At 35.5% G+C, this 19440-nt stretch overlaps 1 protein-coding gene across 1 annotated transcript in view; it reads right to left on the minus strand.

Moving 5' to 3' along the window:
* COL5A2 (collagen type V alpha 2 chain) overlaps positions 1-19440 on the minus strand; it is a 169156-nt gene that overhangs the window by 60191 nt on the left and 89525 nt on the right. The window contains exons 3-7 of the mRNA XM_066344868.1: positions 11763-11776; positions 10592-10624; positions 9067-9099; positions 7488-7541; positions 2298-2408 (exon numbers count right to left, since the gene is read on the minus strand). Of these exons, the coding sequence (XP_066200965.1) occupies positions 2298-2408; positions 7488-7541; positions 9067-9099; positions 10592-10624; positions 11763-11776 (245 nt within the window). The remainder of the gene's footprint in view (positions 1-2297; positions 2409-7487; positions 7542-9066; positions 9100-10591; positions 10625-11762; positions 11777-19440) is intronic.

Consider the following 19440-nt stretch of genomic DNA (forward strand, 5'->3'; position numbering starts at 1 on the left):
ATTTTTATTTTATTTTTTTTATTTTTTTTTGCATTTTTTTTTTCTGAAGCTGGAAACAGGGAGAGACAGTCAGACAGACTCCCGCATGCGCCCGACCGGGATCCACCCGGCACGCCCACCATGGGGCGACGCTCTGCCCACCAGGGGGCGATGCTCTGCCCATCCTGGGCGTCGCCATGTTGCGACCAGAGCCACTCTAGCGCCTGGGGCAGAGGCCACAGAGCCATCCCCAGTGCCTGGGCCATCTTTGCTCCAATGGAGCCTTGGCTGCGGGAGGGGAAGAGAGAGACAGAGAGGAAGGCACGGCGGAGGGGTGGAGAAGCAAATGGGCGCTTCTCCTGTGTGCCCTGGCCGGGAATCGAACCCGGGTCCTCCGCATGCTAGGCCGACGCTCTACCGCTGAGCCAACCGGCCAGGGCCGCTTATTTTTATTTTTTAAGATGAGAGGAGGGGAGGTAGTGAGGCTGACTCCCACATGCACTCCAACTGGGATCAACCTGGCAACTCTGTCTGGAGCCCATGCTCGGGTACCGAGCTAGGTTTAGTGCCTGAGACTGATGCACTTGAACCAACTGAGCTATCTTCAGCACCCAGGGCCATACTTGAACCAAATCAAGCCACTAACTGTGGTAGGGGAAGAGGGAGACAATGGGGAGAGGGGGATAGGAGAAGCAGATGTTCACTTCTCCTCTGTGCCCTGACCAAGAATTGAACCTGGGACATCCATATACCCTGGGCTGATGCTCTATCTACTGAGTCACCCACCAGGGCCAAACTTTTGCTTTAAAGCAAGAATAATATTCAAGTTTCTTTACATTATATGTGTTTTTGATTGAACAACCTTCCACAGAGTATTTTATAACTATGTTATTTAAGAACTATTGCAATGAGTCAAATGTCTGATAGCATAGATCATTCTGTTAAGTATTTAGCCAGTCTAATCAATTTCAGGTGCAAATCTCTTTATCTGATTTCTTCTCATGCTTAGGGCATGCCAAACATCTGAACATAGCCTAAAAGACACTTTTAAAGCATTTGTTCTAAAGATTCCAGATTCCATTTTAGACTTCCTTAGCTGGTATTCTTTCCTGTTCATGGCCAGTAAGCTTTAAACTGTATTTATATAAGTTAATAAAAATTTTATAATCCTTTAATGGAATCCCTAATTGTTTCAAGAATTGGCAATAGTTTTACCTATTCTTTTTGATATCTAAAAATTCTCATAACCCAATTAGCCAAAATTGTCCATATACATTCCCAAAGTTCTATTAATTTCCAGATTTTAGTGGGAAAAGAATGTATATTTTGTTTAAAAAATAAATTGGCAATTCCTTCTACAATCAGTTAAAAAACAAATGTATGAACTGTTATAAAACAAAAATCATATTTCAGGGTACCATATGTTCCCTGTTATGCTATGTAATCTATTCATAATCCCTATGTCTGCCACTACAACTTCAAAGAGGCAGGCATAAAAAGATATTTTGCTTTATATTTCTTCTAGTAGAAAACTAAATTTTTAGAAATAAGCAGATAGATTTCTAGTGCCAACTCAATGGCCCTTTCACATTCTTCATCATAGATGCGTCATCCTCCCTTGGTGTGGAGGTCATAACACAGATCTCATCTGCTTTCCAACCTTCTTTCCTTTCATAGCAGTGCAATGTTAGTGCTTTTTTAGAATTAACAAAAAGAACAAAATTTACAAAGTACAGAACTGACCCTGAGAACTACCAATAATTTGAACCAGCACTAAGAAAACAAACAAACAAACAAAAAACCTGCTACTTTGAATTTTCCAACAATTTCCTGTGAATTTCTTAGTTTTATTATTGTTCATAGCAGCACTGCATTCACTTAGGGGTTCTTACTGTCAAGGGTCAAAAGGTGAACCAACACAATTCAAAATCATAGTAATAAATAAAAAAATTTAAGCCTGACCAGGTGGTGGTGCAGTGAACAGAGTGTCCCAGGTTCGAACCCCGAGGTTGCTGGCTTGAGTGTGGGATCATAGACATGACCTCAAGTTTGATGGCCTGAGCTCAAGGTTGCTGGCTTGAGCAAGGGTTCACTCGCTCAGCTGTTGCTCCCCAGTCAAGGCACATATGACAAAGCAATCAATGAATAACTAAGGTGCTGCAATGAAGAATTGATGCTTCTCATCTCTTTTCTGTCTGTCTGTCCCTATATATCCCTCTCTCTCTCTCTCTCTCTCTCTCTCTCTCAAACAAACAAACAAACAAACAAAAAAACAGTATGTTATTTAAATATGACATTTAACAATGCATACAACTCACTCTGCTCATGCCATCAGGTCCTGGGTGAGAAGGATGTCCAGGAGGCCCTGGGGGACCTGGTTGACCAGGAACACCTGGTTCCCCATCAATACCCTGAGGACCACGAGGACCCTGGGAAAACAAGCCAGTGGAAATTAGAACCCATTATCAAATATGTACATAATAGAAAGCTAAATGAACAGACTCCTTGATGGAGATGGAGTGTTCATTATTTTAGAATGAATAGCCATACTATGATTCCAACTATGACATTCTGAACGAGGCAACACTGTGGAGACAGTAAAAAGATCAGAGGTTTCCAGGGGTTAGGATGGGGCTTGGCGGATGAATAAGCAGAGCACAGAAAATTTTTAGGGCACTGAAAAATACTCTGTATAGATAATGATAGATATATGTCATGATACACTTGTATCCAAACTTATAAATGTACAAACCCTAATGTACACAATGGAATCTGATAGGGGATGTTGATAATGGGGAAAGCTATGCATGTGTGGGACAGAGTGTATATAAGAACTCTCTGTAACTTCCTCTCAATTTTGATGTGAAACTAAAACTCCTCTTTAAAAAATCCAGTTTTAAAAATAATTTTCAAGAAATAATAATCCAACCACTTACAATACTTTAGCACTGGTCACAACCTCAACAATTGGGGCATGGTACATGCCAGGTAGCAATTTTACTCTTGATGTGTTAAACCCCTAGTAGTCAGTCTTCTGGGAATAATTATGAAATTGTATTCAGTTTATTAGTACTCTAGAATAAGCTTCCTTATTTGGTTAAGTTTTGCTGTTCAAGGGTATTAATCAACAATTCTAAATTCACTTGCCTCTCCTAGAGTACAGTTAACTATGTGTGTGCCTGCTTAAACTGCCCCAACAACAACAAAGAAAATGTGAAAGACCTTTCATTGTAGTTTGTAGTATTTTCGTCTTTCTAATTTTTTTTAATGCTTTTCATATTTCCTGGCACATAGTAGACAATGTGTTTATTATATGTTCACATTTCAATCCTTTTTACTCTAGTACTTGAAGTCTAGCAAACTTTATTTTCCTTACCACTGCCAAAGGCAGAGCAGACCAATAGAAAGAGAGGGAAAGGCACGGTGACCCAGCCAAGTCCAGCTCTCAGAGGAGTGAGCAATGATTTCTAGCTGCCAAACTCCACCCTCCTGACCCACATTCTGAACACAGCTTGGGGAACAGCCACGTCCTCAGTTCTGGAAACGCTCCGTCACCTAACCTCACCAGACCCACAAGTCTTGTTAAGTATTTTCTGGCTTTTAAACCTTAAAGAATCTTAGCCAACTTTTAGAAGAAAGAAAGGACTAAAGAACTCAAAAGTTGATAAAAAAATTTTCATAATTAGAAGCATGGATTGAGAAAAATATGGTAATTAAGTGGGAGTTCAATGGTAAAAGACATTTCTCATACCCAAAGGTGAGGGTAGCTAGTGACCCCCAGCAGGCGACTGGAGTAGAAGCTGATAGAGCAGAGGAGATACAGGAGAAGCTAAGAAGGGAGAAGGAGCAGCTTCCATATGACAGCTTTGGAGCAGGTAGCACAATAGCTATTCAGAAATTTAATTAATGTATTTTAACATATTCAAATATTCATACAGACACATTTACTTCTAGAAGAGTGGAATAAATAAGAAAATGCATCTATTCAACTAGAAGCAGATAACTCAGCCTGAAACAGTAACATTTGAAAAGCATTTTGGGGGGAAATTATTTTCATCCTTTAAAAATCAAACCTATTCCGACTAATAAGCCACTGATAATTCCCTGAATTTTCATTATATATATATATATATTAATGGAGACTGATTTTAATTGCTATTTATCTAGGATTTCTGAATCATATGAGCGTGGGCAACATGAAATGCAAATGTATGTTATGAATGGTTGACAGCAAAGCAGTAGTCCAACCAACCTACTTATTGTATAGGAAACTAATGTGTTTTGAAATGTGAAATGGGCTGGCACATTCTTTCTGCTCTCAAAGAGATTTCTAAAGACAAAACCAAAACTACATTAGTGTCAATGGGAGGAGAGAGAGGTCTGGGTAATATTAATCCTCAAAATATTGTATCTTTTTGATCATGTTTCAAATTCCCCCTGAAGACAGCCCACTTTTTCGTTGACTTCATTATGCATTCTATGTCTCCATGGCATCTCCTTTAAATAGTTTACATGATATACTATTATACAGATTGAGATTAAAATTCACAAAAACTATTCAAAATTAAGTGAACATAATAAGCAAGATTATAAGTGAAAATAAGAAAAACTATTATGATGTGTATAGGGACATTTTTACTAATAAATATTAAAAACAAACATAATTTAAGAATCCATTAAAATATATATTTTCATATATCCAAGTGAGCTAAATCACATAAAATTATATTAAATTTAATGTTCTCTTTAGAATCATTCCTTCCCATCCCCCAGGATACTCCAGCAGCTCAGGAAGCAAACTGCAGTAAAAAGTACTTGTAGATTGCCACTAGGTGGCGACCTTTAAACGTTCACAAGTAGAAAGGAGTGATAACAACCCAGAATCATCAAGAACTTTCTTCACTGCTGGTCAGTAGTATGACAAACACGCAAATTATGAAATGTTAGAGTTGGTAAGAACTGGTATATTTCCCATTTTACAGATGAGAACACAAACCTGTTGATGTGTCATGTGCAGTAAGCCTCAGCACACCACTGACTGTCCATCTTCTGACAGGCTGCTAGTTTGCCATTGTGAAGTTACCAGAACAATACACACTTAAAACTAAAGACCTATGAGGAGATACATTCATGATGTTCACTGGACAATAATGAAGGTTTCTTGAGAGAATCTATGTATCAGTAGCTCAATCCAGTGCAATTTTGTCTCCCAAGAGACATTTGATATCATTGAGAGACAGTTTTAGTTGCCTCAATTTTATGAGGCAGTGGGTCAGGTGTTGCCACTGGCATATCTACTGGGTGGAAATCAGGAATGCTGCCTAACATATAACAATGCATAAGGAAATATATTACCTCAAACAGCAGTAGTACTGAGGTTGAGAACCTGCTCTACATTGTGAACCTTCTGTAGTGTTTGATAGTAATGAAAGTAGGGGGAGAAAATGGTATTTATTATTTCAGTACCACCTATATTGTGCCACCCACAGCATTCGTCCAGTTGAGCAGCTCCTGCAAGTCTTGGGACATGAAGCAAAACATTCTACCTGTGAGTGTTTTGTGACATCATGCCAATATTTTGAAATTAGCACTTGTGGAAGTATTTTACACCAGGGAATTCAGCAAAAGTTACATGCACTTTTGTTTTTTTCAAATGAGTCCATTGTTTAAACATAATCACACTCTGCTTGCTAGGATTAAGAGAGGAATAGATTGCCCAGATTAATTGGGTATCTGCCAAATTGTCTTGCTTAATTACAAATTAATAACTACTCCTCACTCTTTCACACACACACAATTTGCATTGATTGCTTCAGGCCTGATGAAGATAGAAAAAGGAGCAGATCATACACTAAATAGAGAAAGTTGATAAGAGAAGGGAAGAAAAGGGGAGGGGAGGGAAAGGGGAGGGGGAGGAAGAAAGGAGTTGGGAAAAGGAGGAGAAGGGAAGGGAATGGAAAGGAAAGGAAGGGGAAGGAAGGGGTGGGGTAAGGAGAAAAGGAAAAGAAGGGTAGGGTAGGGAAGGGAAGGGGAGAAAAAGGAAGGGAAAAGGATGGAGGGAAAAAGGAGAAGTTAGAGGAGTCAGGAGTAAATTCACTGAAACCTAATAAGAAATTTTGAAAATCCAACCACTATTTCAATAGCAATCTTCACCCAGACTTAGGACTCGGTGTTATCAATTATTCTTGGCACAAATACATGGATGTGCAATGCTCTCTGCATGACCACCTACCCTTCTTCTACCTGTCATTGTCACTCTAGACCCCGGACACACATCTGGAGAGCTACCAACAGTGTGTAAGCTGCCAACACTGGTGAGACAGCTCGGTATAATAGCAATGGAGAATGGGGCAGAAGATAATCATAACAGAGCTTGCTGCCCAACTATATGGCTACGGCCCCCTCTCTTGGAGCACTTCTATCTGCATCCCTACAATGCCATCCATAACTCTAGCTCCAGTTTGAAAAAGTGTTGGCATGACATTATATTTGATGAAATGTGTAGAAGCTTAAAATAGTATCAAAAATGAAACCAGAATGATAAGAGATCCCAGTGACCTAAATTATATTTTTCCTTTATTTATATATTCAATGTTGTTAGCTGCTGTTTTGTTCAACAATTTCTCTTGCTTTGATATGGATAAATTAATATTTGAAAGGCTAAAAGTCCACAGAGTTAAATCTTAGTAGATGTCACTTGACAGAAAATAAAACCACAAATTTTTCTGATTGGGGCATAAGATAATGATAGCAATACACAAATTAATCCAGTTATTCAGTATATGAAAGTACTAGTTTTTATGGGTGAGATAAAGAAAGAATTTCTATATTAGGATAGAATTTGGTAATAAGAGGAAATATTTGATGATATATATATATATATGATACTTTCTTGTTTTATATCAAGGATATAGAATTGATTATTTAAATTTAAAGGTACTTCCTTTGTTCTGGTAATAGACTTGTTGATTTTTAAAATTACTCCCTTGATAGCTCTGCCACAGCAGCTCAGTGAAAAAGGCAGCATGTTACTTGCGAAATAATTCATTATACAACCACCTAAGAGAAAATTTTGTCCTCTAATAATCTCTTTTTCCTTTATCTGATTTGGTCATTCCTGTAACAAACACAGATTACAGAATTTGGGCGTCTTATCTCAACAGTACATTCTTGTCATTGTTTACTCATGAGTTACAACTTCTGAAAACAATATGATGTATTTATTAGGTTTCCTTAGATTCTACTTTATTTTAATTTGACCTCATAAAGGACAAAGAAATGTCATGTGTGCTATCTAAAAAGATAAGAGGTGATTATTAGCATGTGATAGTTTCCTCTGAATCAGGAGACATATACTATCTCTTCATGACCTGAGTTCTATGTCACATTTAATAAAGATTAGAGAAGAAAAGAGCCACCAGCACTTTGCTGCATCCAAAGAATGTGGTTTAAGGGGACTATTCAGTGTGCAGTACAATTCACACTAGCGGAACCCACTGCCAACTTACAGGTTTTCCTTTTGGGCCTCTGTCTCCTCTTGGTCCTTGTGATCCTGGAGGTCCCTAAAGCAGAAAATAATGGTTATCTTGCAAAACGTGTATGCTTCAGATGTTTTTGTTTTAAAGGTCTGCTTGGTATAAGAAAAGTGGAAAACAGAAATACAGAAATATCACGCTTCTTTTTTAATTCACTTCAGTTGAAGACTATAGGGATAAAAAGCCATGTACATATCAAAGCTCTGTGTAGAAAGGCTGTTTATTTTAGCCTGAAGCTTAAAAGCCTGTAAAGAGGTAAATGTTACATGAGACCCAATGAGCTGAACATTTTAGTTTGAACAGTAATGGCAAACCTGCAAATATAATTTTTGCTGTCTTGTCCCAGACAAGCTTTTGCCACTAAATTATGGATACAAAAATGTGTATTTCAGATTTTGAGAGCTACATAGATGTGCGAACTCCAAATTTCAAGTATCTTAGGGAAGGTATGAGTTCATACACCCTATGAGTACATGACAACCCAAACTACTAATCAGAGCAGAGTTCAAGTTGCCAATGAAAGCAATTGAAAGAAATACCTCTTATTCTACTACTGTTTTATGTATCTTCAAGACTTTTACTTTCTCCTTGATTTAGAATGTTGCATTATCTCCACTGCACATTTAAAACCCACTTAGAATTTTCTGAATAGTTATTGCAGTTAATTATCCCTTAAAATAACAAGTGATTATTATATTTCAAAAGTAGCATTATTGTGCTATTTTAAATTAGCTTTTTCTCTATAAAACTGCAGTTGCTAAAAGAATTTTATTTCTCTTTAAAAGAGTTTCTGTTGAGTTATGAAAATTATGTGCATTTACTCAATTCACCGTACAGTAATGTTGGAAAGTAAAAGTTTCAGAATGACTGGAGCAGGGCTTTTAAAGCATATTGTATTTTACTTACATTGATTTAATGTATTTTAAATTCTCTAGGAATTGTGTGTATGTATGTGTGTGTATACGTGTGTGTGTATGAGAAAGAGAGAGAGTGTGTGTGTGTATATCTAGCAAGTTAGCTATGAATGTTATTGCTAATCCAAATCTGAAATCAATAGTCTTTCATGCTAAACCAGAATATGTTATTCATATAAAACAGAATATGTTATTCAAATTCTACTACTACTTGATTTAATTTAATTTGATTTAATTTAATATGATTCAATTTTACTAACAGATAAAATTAACATTTCTTTCATTAAACAGATAAAAGTAATCTATCCTTAATCATTGTTAAACGACCTAATTGCAATGAGTAAGGTTAATCTAAAATTAGCAGTGTAACAACAGATTGTTTTGCCCTTCAGATAACCAAGAGTAATGCTAAAACTTCAGGCATAATAAGGTAATTCAATTTCAGAATAAAATGATCCCCTATGTGTCACTCATTGCTGTAAAAGAACACCTAAATTTGAAGATGTTTCAAGAAAAAATGCTTCAAGAAACTAAGCATCTTTGTTTTACACTCTATTGTCTTTTCATGGATATTCATAAAGATTTTCAATATCTCTAAGAACTTAAGGGTATCATGAATGTTGGAGGAATCTACTTACTGCTGGTCCTGGACGACCACGTATTCCTGTTACCTAAAGGATAAACAAAATAACTTTTAAACATAAAATTTCTACCTACAGAGTCAATAGTCAAATCAATAAGAATAACAGCAAAAGCCCCAGTGAATATTTTTTAAGAAATGAAAGTTGTCAAGTGATGACTGTTTCCTCCTTGTCTTAACCACACTGGAGTCAAGGGGCTTGGCTTTAAAACCTGACTCTATGTCCCTTATCAGTTGTACAACCTTAGACTAATTACTTCTTGTCTCTGTGCCTAGGTTTCTCCTCTGTAAAATGGTGATAGTGATTATGAAATTACCTTCCTCACAGAATTATTGTGAAGATAAACAAATATTTAAAAAGCACTTAAATAGCTCCTAAAACACAATATACACACATAATTGTTTTTTAAATGAAAGAAAAAGTACAACTGATTGTCTTCTTAGGTAATATATTAAAAACAAGCTAACTTAAAGACAAAGCAAAAATGCAAACACTGTCAAGTAAATCAATATGCATACACTTTTCTCTTGACAGAGTGGTAATACCTCCTTTAAAATCTATGAGAGTGGTTGTTGAAGAACTTTAATTCTATTTAATAGTATACTTTTTAATCATCTACAAATCTAAATGACTCTTAAGAACTCTTATACAGTCTCAATCAGAGTAATGGCATGACATATTTTGAGAAGTATAAAACATTATCATGCCTTTCTCTTTGACTTACATGGCTATTTATACTACTAAATATATATATATATATATCTTGCCCTGGCCAGTTGGCTCAGTGGTAGAGCATCAGCCTGGCATGTAGAAGTCCTGGGTTTGATTCCTGGTCAGAACACACAGGAGAAGCAACCATCTGCTTCTCACACCACCCCCTTCCCCTTCTCTTTCTCTCTCTCTCTCTCTAATCCCGTCCCACAGCAATGTCTCAAATGGTTCAAGCAACTTGGCCCTGGGAACTGAGGATGGCTCCATGGCTTCATCTTAGGTGCTGAAATAGCTTGGATGCTGAGCAACGAGTAGTGGTCCCAGATGGGCAGAACATCACCCCATAGGGGGCTTGCCAGGTGGATCCCGGTCGAGGCAGGTGCAGGAGTCTGCCTCTCTGCCTCCCTGCCTCTCCACCTCTCATTTAATTAAATATATATATATATATATATATATATATATATATATATATATATATATATATTTTTAACTATCACTATATTTACATGCAATATATTTATTTTTGTAAAACCTCAATTTTCACCTTTAGTCATGGGTTGGTAAAAGTAAAAAATATTGCATTAAATAAACTTTAATTTTGTATTAAATAATCTATTTTGGTTAATATTCAAAGTTATATTCAATAAACAAAATTTTATATTAACATTAATTATTGTATTAAATAAAGAATATATCTTGACTTGCTTGTTTTATACTAAAAACTTAGTTATAAAATAACCACCTTTTTTGAGAGTATGTATGCAACTATACTATAGCTAAGTTTATTAAAGGTACAAATATGTTTACTTACAACAGGCACTAATCCTGGTTCTCCTTTTTCTCCCTATGAGATATAAAAAATTTTTTCATTAGCAAAACATAATGTTTTATTGGGCATGAACATGTCATACTAGAATATTGTATGGAAACACTGAGGATTTCTATGTAACAAACAAAAATTCAAGAAAAAGTTAATCAATTTTGGATATTTAATCACATTATTTATAAAAAGTATGCTATTAATCTGAAAGATAGAAAAATAAATAAATCTAATTCAGTTTTTACTGTAACAAAATCCAAACAGTTCAGTAGACCAAGAAATGTGCATGAGGAAAAGATATAAAATCGAAGCAATGTAAAAAAAAACTAAATACTAAAAAAAGAAAAATGGTAGAAATTTGGATTTACATGAATTTTCTCACTCATATTGCATGCTTTCTAGTTTCTGGTAATTATCAGATGCTAGTTCTGGAACACTTGACACCCTTTCTTAAAACTCATGGAGAGATCTGAGTAATAATAAAACATGCATATTCATCTTAACAAAAAAGGAAAGATGTGATACTGTAGGCAATTTTAATATTTGAAGAAAACCTTTCTTTCCTCTCTCCCTCCCCTTGCTCCCTTTGCTCCTCTCATTTCTTCTTCCCTCCCTCCCTCCCTCCCTCTCTCCCTCCTTTCCTTCCTTCCTTCCTTCCTTCCTTCCTTCCTTCCTTCCTTCCTTCCTTCCTTCCTTCCTTCCTTCCTTCCTTCCTTCTTTCTTTCCTGCCTCCCTCCCTCCCTCCATCCCTCCTTCTCTCCCTCATTCCCTTTTTTCCTTCCTTCCTTCCTTCCTTCCTTTTTTCCTTCTTTTCTTCCTTTTTTCCTTCCTTCTTTCCTTCAATTAAACATTTATTGCACTTCTAACATGTTTATGATATATACTATGTACTGTGATCAACACAAGTCATTCAAAAGTTAATGTGATAGTTTCAATCCCTAGGGGATTCAAAACCTTCTAGAAGAAACTCTGTAAACAAAAGCATACAAAGGGAATAAAATAGAGGCATCTGTAATCTATAAGCAAAGCACCTGAACTGAGCTTATATACATATTTTATATGTATTTCTATGGTACAAACACTTCCAAAGCACAGTTCTGTGTAGTCAGTATTAGAATAAAAAATACACATAAAAAATGAAACTATGCAAAATAAAACTTACCTTTCTTCCTCTACCTATAAAAGGAAAAGAATAAATATGTTATTTCATGTTAAAACAGTTTTTAAAAATCACCTAAATAGTTATTTTAATAACAGGGTTATTAGTAAAGTCCAAATTTAACTTAAAGAGATTTTCCCTGCCACTAGTAAGCAGAACTAAAAAGTTGTTTTGGATCAATACATCCATAAGAGACAAAATAATAAATCCCTTTTAAAAATATGACATCACTTGAATATTCTTTATACCATTTATATAGCACTTAAAGTTCATTAAATTATAAAATTAACAAAAATTATAATAAAATATTTTAAGTTAATATTCTGGTTTTGTTTTTTATATTTTTGAGTAGGCTATTCATTCATTTTATTAATAAACCCCAATATATTAAATGTATATAATTATGCAGTAAAAAAAGTGTCCCCTTTCCCTTATTTTTTCCCCAACAGGAAGCCATTATTCTTGATTTTCCCTTAATTAGTCTTCCTAAGAATATAATACAACATTTTCTATTTATTAAAGTCATCATTTGAGTTAGTAGTGTTCTAAGTATTCTTCAGATAGATTTTGAACATTTTGTATTAAGCTTATCCTTAGCCACTTTATCCTATCTGTTAAATTTTTGTAGCATTTTTACTCCATTTCCTTTGGTTTTATAAATACATAATTTTATTTTATGCAAATTGATAGTTTTACCTCTTCTTCTAATTTCTAAACCTCTAATTTTTTCTTATCTAATTATTTGTTTGGGACAATTCAATAATGTTAAATTGCTATTGTGATAATAAATATCCATGTTTCATCTCTAAGTTAAGAGAGAGTGCTTCTATTGTTAAATATTATTTACTCTGATTTCCCCCCCAAATCTTTCTTTTTACTCGAAGTTTAATAATTATATTAAGATAAATATATCGATTCTTTGGGATCAACTTTTTCAGACACTTGGTTTTCTTCATTAATATTATAAGTTTAATATTAGTTCAGAAAAATTTTCTTGTATTACATTATTATATATATTTGTTCTACTCCATTGCAATTATTTTTCTTTGGGGATTCTTCTTCAGTGATATCATTTACCTTTCTTGTACATCTATTATTTTCTTTTATTTATATTTTATTAAAATTTTACCTTATGTGTTAACATGGATTCAAGTATCCCTCTCAATATAACACCCTCACCCCCAACAATGTGCACCCATTATATCCCCATTGCCCCCTCCTGCTAACTCCCTCCCCCCTTCCCTCTGCGATTTGCTGTCCTGTTATCTGTATCCATGTGTTATGTATGTATAATTTCACTAATCCTCCACCACCTTCTCTGATCCCATCTCCTCATCCCTCTTCCCTCTGACAGCTGTCCTCAAGACTGTGCCTCTGCCTCTATTCTATTACTCAGTTCACCTGTTCATTAGATTCCACATATAAGAGAGATCATATGATATTTGTATTTCTCTGCCTGGCTTATTTCACTTAGCATAATCTCCAGGTCCATCCACACCATCACAAAAGGTAAGATTTCCTTCTTTTTCACAGCCATGTAGTATTCCATTGTGTATATGTACCAAAGCATTTTTATCCATGTGTCCACTTGTAAACACTTGGGCTGCTTCCAGATCTTGGCTATTGTGAACAATGCACAATAAACACAGGGTGCATATCTTCTTTCAAATGTGTTTTGGGATTCTTAGGATACATTCCTAAAAGTAGGATAGATGAGTCAAAAGGCAGGTTCACTTTTAATATTTTGAGGAAACGCATACTGTTTTCCACAGTGACTGTACAAGTCTGCATTCCCATCAGCAGTGCAGAAGGGTTCCCTTTTCTCTGCACCCTCTGCACATTTGTTGTGTGCTGATTTGTTAATGAAAGCCATTCTGACAGGTGTGAGGTGATATCTCATTATGGTTTTAATTTGCAGTTCTCTGATGATTACTGACGTTGAACACTTTTTCATATGCCTATTGGTCATCTGTATGTTCTCTTTGGAGAAGTGTCTATTCTATTTGGTCCATTTGCCCTTTTATAAATTTTAATTTATTGTGTTTTACATAGATTCTAGTGTCCGCATGAATGCATCCTCCCCACCCCCATGTTCCCCAAAACATTCCCCTTTCCTCCTCCTCTCCACAACACCCTCCCTCTTTTCCTCCAGGATTTGCTTTTCTGTTCTCTATAATGTTTTGTTATGTGTGTTTAATTTCACCAATCTCTTTCCCTTTTCTGATCCCTTCCTATCATCCCCATTCCCTCTGTCTGCTTTCCCTCTGGACCCTTTGATCCTGCTTCCGGCTCTATTCTGTTCCTCAGTTCATATTGTTCATGGGATTCCTCAAACGAGTGAGATCATATGATATTTTTCTTTCTCTGCCTGACTTGCTTCACTTAATGTAATAGTTTCCAGGTCCATCAATGCTGTTGCAAAAGGTAAGATTTCCTTCTTTTTCAAGGCCCCATAGTATTCCAATGTGTATATGTACCACTGCTTCTTAATCCACTTGTCCACTGATGGGGACTTGGGCTGTTTCCAGATTTTGGCTATTGTAAACAATGCTGCCATAAACATGGGAATGCATTTCTTCTTTTGAATCATTGATGTGGTGTTCTGGAAATATATTCCTAAAAGTGGAATGACTGGGTCAAAAGGCAGTTCCATTTTTAATTTTTTGAGGAATCTCCATACTGTTTTCCACAGTGGCTGCACCAGCCTGCATTCCCACCAGCAATGCAGGAGGGTTCCCTTTTCTCCACAACCTCACCAGCACTTATTATGTGTTGTTTTGTTAATGAGTGCCATTCTGACTGGTGTGAGGTAATATTTCATTTTGGTTTTAATTTCCATTTCTTTAATGATTAGTGATGTTGAGCATTTTTTCATCTGCCTATTGGCCACTGACTGTATGCCCATTTTTAAATTGGATTATTTACCATTCTGGTGCTAAGTTTCATAAGTTCTTTATAAATTTTGGTTATTAAACCCTTATCAGAAGTATCAGCGAATATATTCTCCCATTGTGTAGGTTGTCTTTTTATTCTGTTAATAGTGTCTCATGCTGTGCAAAAGTCTTTTACAATAGTTTAATATAGTCCCATTTGTTTATTTTGTCCTTTATTTCAGTTGCCCATGGAGCTATGATATATCAGCAAAAATATTGCTGCAAGAGATATCAGAGAGTTTACTGCCTATGCTTTCTTCAAAGATGTTTATGGTTTCATGACTTACATTTAAGTCTTTTATCCATTTTGAGTTTATTTTTGTGATTGGTGTAAGGTTGGTGGTCTAGTTCATTTTTTTGCATGTACCTGTCCAATTTTACCAATATCATTTATTAAAGAGACTGTCTGTATTCCATTGTCAAACTCTTGCCTCCTTTGTCAAATATCAATTTACCATAAAGGCGTAGGTTTATTTTTGGGTTTTCTATTCTATTCCATTGATTTGTTTGCCTGTTCTTATGCCAATATGAAGCTGTTTGATTATAATGACCTTGTAGTATAACTTGATATCAGGAAGTACAATACTCTCCACTTTGTTTTTCATTGTCAAGATTGCTGAGACTATTTGAATTCTTTTTTTGGTTCCATATAAATATTTAGAATATTAGTTCTAGATCTATGAAGTATGCCATTGGTATTTTAATAGAAATTGCATTGAATCTATAGATTGCTTTGAGTAGTATGGACATTTTAATGATGTATATTCTTCCTATCCATGAACCCGGTATATGCTTCCAGTTGTTTGTAGCTTCCTTGATTTCTTTTTTCAATGTCTTACTATAATTTTCTGAGTACAATTTTTTACCTTCTTGGTTAAAGGTAGTCCTAGGTGCCTTTTTTTTTTTGCAGTAATGAAGGGAATTGTTTCCTTAATTCTCTTTCTGACACTTTATTGGTGGTATGTAAAATTGCTACTGATTTCTGAATATTAACTTTATATTCTGCCATCTTGACAAATTCATTTACCAGATCTGGTAGTTTTTGATTGAGACTTTAGGGTTTTTTTATGTACAGTATCATGTAATGAGAAAATAATGACATTTTTACTTCTTTCCAATTTGGATGCCTTTTATCTCTTCTTCTTGTCTGATTGCTGTGGCTAGGACTTCCAGAACTATGTTAAATAAGAGTAGTCCCACTTTGCTCAGAGTGTTGGTCATAAATGGGTGCTGGATTTTATCAAATGCTTTTTCTGCATCTATTGATATCATGTGATTTTTATCCTTTATTTTGTTTATGTGATCGATTATATTTATTGGCTCTCAAATATTGTACCAGCCTTGACTCCCCAGAATAATCCCACTTGATCATGATGTATGATCTTTTTTTTTTTTTTTTTTCTGTATTTTTCTGAAGCCGGAAACAGGGAGAGACAATCAGACAGACTCCCGCATTCGCCCGACAGGGATCCACCCGGCACTCCCACCAGGGGGCGACGCTCTGCCCACAAGGGGGCGATGCTCTGCCCCTCCGGGGCATCGCTCTGTTGCAACCAGAGCCACTCTAGCACCTGGGGCAGAGGCCGAGGAGCCATCCCCAGCGCCCGGGCCATCTTTGCTCCAGTGGAGCCTTGGCTGCGGGAGGGGAAGAGAGAGACAGAGAGGAAGGAGAGGGGGAGGGTTGAAGAAGCAGATGGGCGCTTCTCCTGTGTGCCCTGGCCAGGAATCGAACCTGAGACTTTGGCACGCCAGGCCGATGCTCTACCACTGAGCCAACCGGCCAGGGCGATGTATGATCTTTTTAATGTATTTCTGGATCTAGTTTCCTAATACCTTGTTGAGAATTTTAGCATCTATGTTCATCAGGCATATTGGCCTAGAGTTTGTTTTCTTTGTAATGTCTTTACCTCGTTTTGGAGTAAGGTTCATGCTTGCCTCATGAAATGAGTTTGGAAGTACTTCTTTCTCTTGAATTTTGGAAATAGCTTGAGAAGAATTAGTGTTAGTTCTTTTTTAAATGTTTGGTAAAATTTGCCTGTGAAGCCATCCAGTCCAGCACTCTTGTTTGCTAGGAGTTGTTTGACAATAGTTTCAATTACATTTATTGTAATCAGTCTGTTTAGGTTTTCTGATTCTTCCAGATTGAGATTTTGAAGATTGTATGTTTCTAGGAATTTATCCATTTGGCCTAGTTTTTCCAATTTTTTTGCCATATAGATCATCATAGTATTTTCTTACAATCCTTTGTATATTTGTGATGTCATTTGTTACTTCACTTTCATTTTTAATTTTAATTATTTAGGTTCTCTCTCTTTTTTTCTTGATGAGTCTAGTAAAAGGTTCATCAATCTTCTTCATCTTTTCAATAAATTGCTCTTATTTGTTGATCTTTATTATTTTTTTTTTAGCCTCAATGTCAATTATTTTATCTCCGATCTTTATTATTTTCTTCCTTCTACTTATTCTGGGCTATATTTGTTCTTTTTCTAGCTCTTTTAGGTGCAAGGTTAAGTTGTTTATTTGAGCTTTATCTTGCTTCTTAAGGTATTCCTGTAATGCTCTGATCTTCCCTCTCATGATTGCTTTTGCTGTGTCTCAGTGCTTTTGGATTGTTGTATGTTCATTTATATTTGTTTCAGGAAAAATTTGTATTTCTTCTTGATCTCATTTTTAACCCACTCATTATTTAATAACATGTTATTTAGCCTCCAAGTGTTACTTTTTCAGTTTTTCTATTGTAGTTGATTTCTAGTTTCATGCCATTGTGATCAAAGAATGTGTTTGGTATGATGTCAATATTCTTAAATTTATTAAGAATTGTTTTGTGTTCTAACATGTGGCTTATCCTAAAAAATGTACTATGAGCATTTGAAAAAAAAGTATAAATTCTTCTGTTTTGGGGTGAAAGGTTCTGAAGATATCAATTAAATTTAGTTGATCTAGTGTGTCATTTAAGGCCACTATTTCTTTGTTTATTTTCTGTCTGGAGGAGCTATCTATTGATGTTTGTGGGATATTAAAATTCCCTACTATTATAGTATTGTTGTCAGTCTTGCCCTTTATGTCCATCAAAACCTGCTTTATATATTTAAGTGCTCCTACATTGGGTACATAAGTATTTACACTGGTTATATCCTCCTATTGGATTGTTCCCTTTTTCATTATGTAATGACCTTCTTTGTCCCTTACTACAGCCAGTTTTAAATGTTATTTTGTCAGATATAAGTATTGCTACCTTAGTTTTTTTTTTATTATTTCCATTTGCATGAAAATTTTTTTTTTATTCCTTCACTTTCAGTATATGTGTATCTTTTGTTCTAAGGTGGTTCTCTTGTAGACAGGTTATATATCAGTCCTGTTTTCTTATCCATGCAACTACTCTATGTCTTTAGTTTGGAGGATTTAATACATTTACATTTAATATTATTGATATGTATTTATTTATTGCCATTTTATTTTAAACCCACAAACTTCTTTCTCTTAACAGTTTTTTTCCTTTGCTCTTTTTATAGCAGGCCCCTTAACATATCTTGCAGTACAGGTTTAGTTTTAATAAATTTCTTGAGTCTTTTTTTTTTGTCTGGGAGGCTTTCTGTTTCTTCTTCAGTTTTAAATGATAGCCTTGCTAAATATAGTAGTCTTGGTTGTAGGTTCTTGTTTTGCATCACTTTGAATATTTCTTGCCAATCTCTGCAGGCCTAAAGTGTTTCTGTTGAGAGGTCAGATGTCATTCTTATGGGGGCTCCTTGGTAGGTAATTAACTGCTTTTCTTTTGCAGTGTGCACAGTGAGTAAAGATTTTTGGGGAACTATAGAAAGGAGTAATAAATTATGGGATAATTAGGGTCAAAAGTAAGGGATCTTTTTGTAAGACAGTGTGGCTGATCCTAATTCTCTCTGGCTGCTTAGTCTGTCACTCAGCGAAAACTGAGGTAGAGAAGAAGTCTTGCATGGTCAACCTTAGCCTCCAGTTATAGCAACTATGAAATTTGAGAATGGATAGTAAACTTAGGTAAAGTTACAGCTTTTCCTGTTATTGTCTCATTTTCTTTAATGTTTTAGCTACAACCCTCTGAACTACTATTTTGTTTCTTTCTTATTCTTTGCCTGGAAATTTAGGCAGGTGACCCCTGCTGGATCTGACTACAAAATTTCCCAAGCAGCTGCCAAGAGGACATTTTCTTGGGAAGATTTTGTTAGTTCTATCCTCTTATGCCCTTGTCAGAAAATGCCCCGAATGAGATCAGCAGGCATCTTTCTGGTCTGGTCATGCTCTGAATTTTCAGGTTTTTTCTGTGATTTGTCTGATTCTAGTTTCTGTTTAGTTTTTGTCTGATGTTGTCTCAAATGTAATTTTTAAGCCCTGAATTAAGTTCTTGCATGCAAATTGAAAATGGCGGCTCTTATATTGAAAAGGTAAAATAGTTTCATCCTTACATTTTTGCTTTAAAATTGGAACATGTAAGGAGTGCTCATTTAAATTTAAATAGAATAAAATGTGGATTCTAAAACCTTGCTGATTTAGTTGGTGCTTTGTAAGATGTGTTCTTTGTTTTCTGAGTTGAGAGCAAAATAGAAACTCAGGTATTAGGATTAATCAGATTTAGAGCATGCCCATCAAACACTTAAAAGTCAATTAGAAAAAATAAGAAAAAGGCAAAGTCATACCCTGAAACTCCTGTATATCTTTTTTATCATGCTCTTTTTATTTAAAAAAATTTTTTGAATGTTGATATACAGGGCCATTCA

This window comes from Saccopteryx leptura, chromosome 7 (assembly GCF_036850995.1).
Source record: "Saccopteryx leptura isolate mSacLep1 chromosome 7, mSacLep1_pri_phased_curated, whole genome shotgun sequence".
NCBI classification, from domain to species: Eukaryota; Metazoa; Chordata; class Mammalia; order Chiroptera; family Emballonuridae; genus Saccopteryx; species Saccopteryx leptura.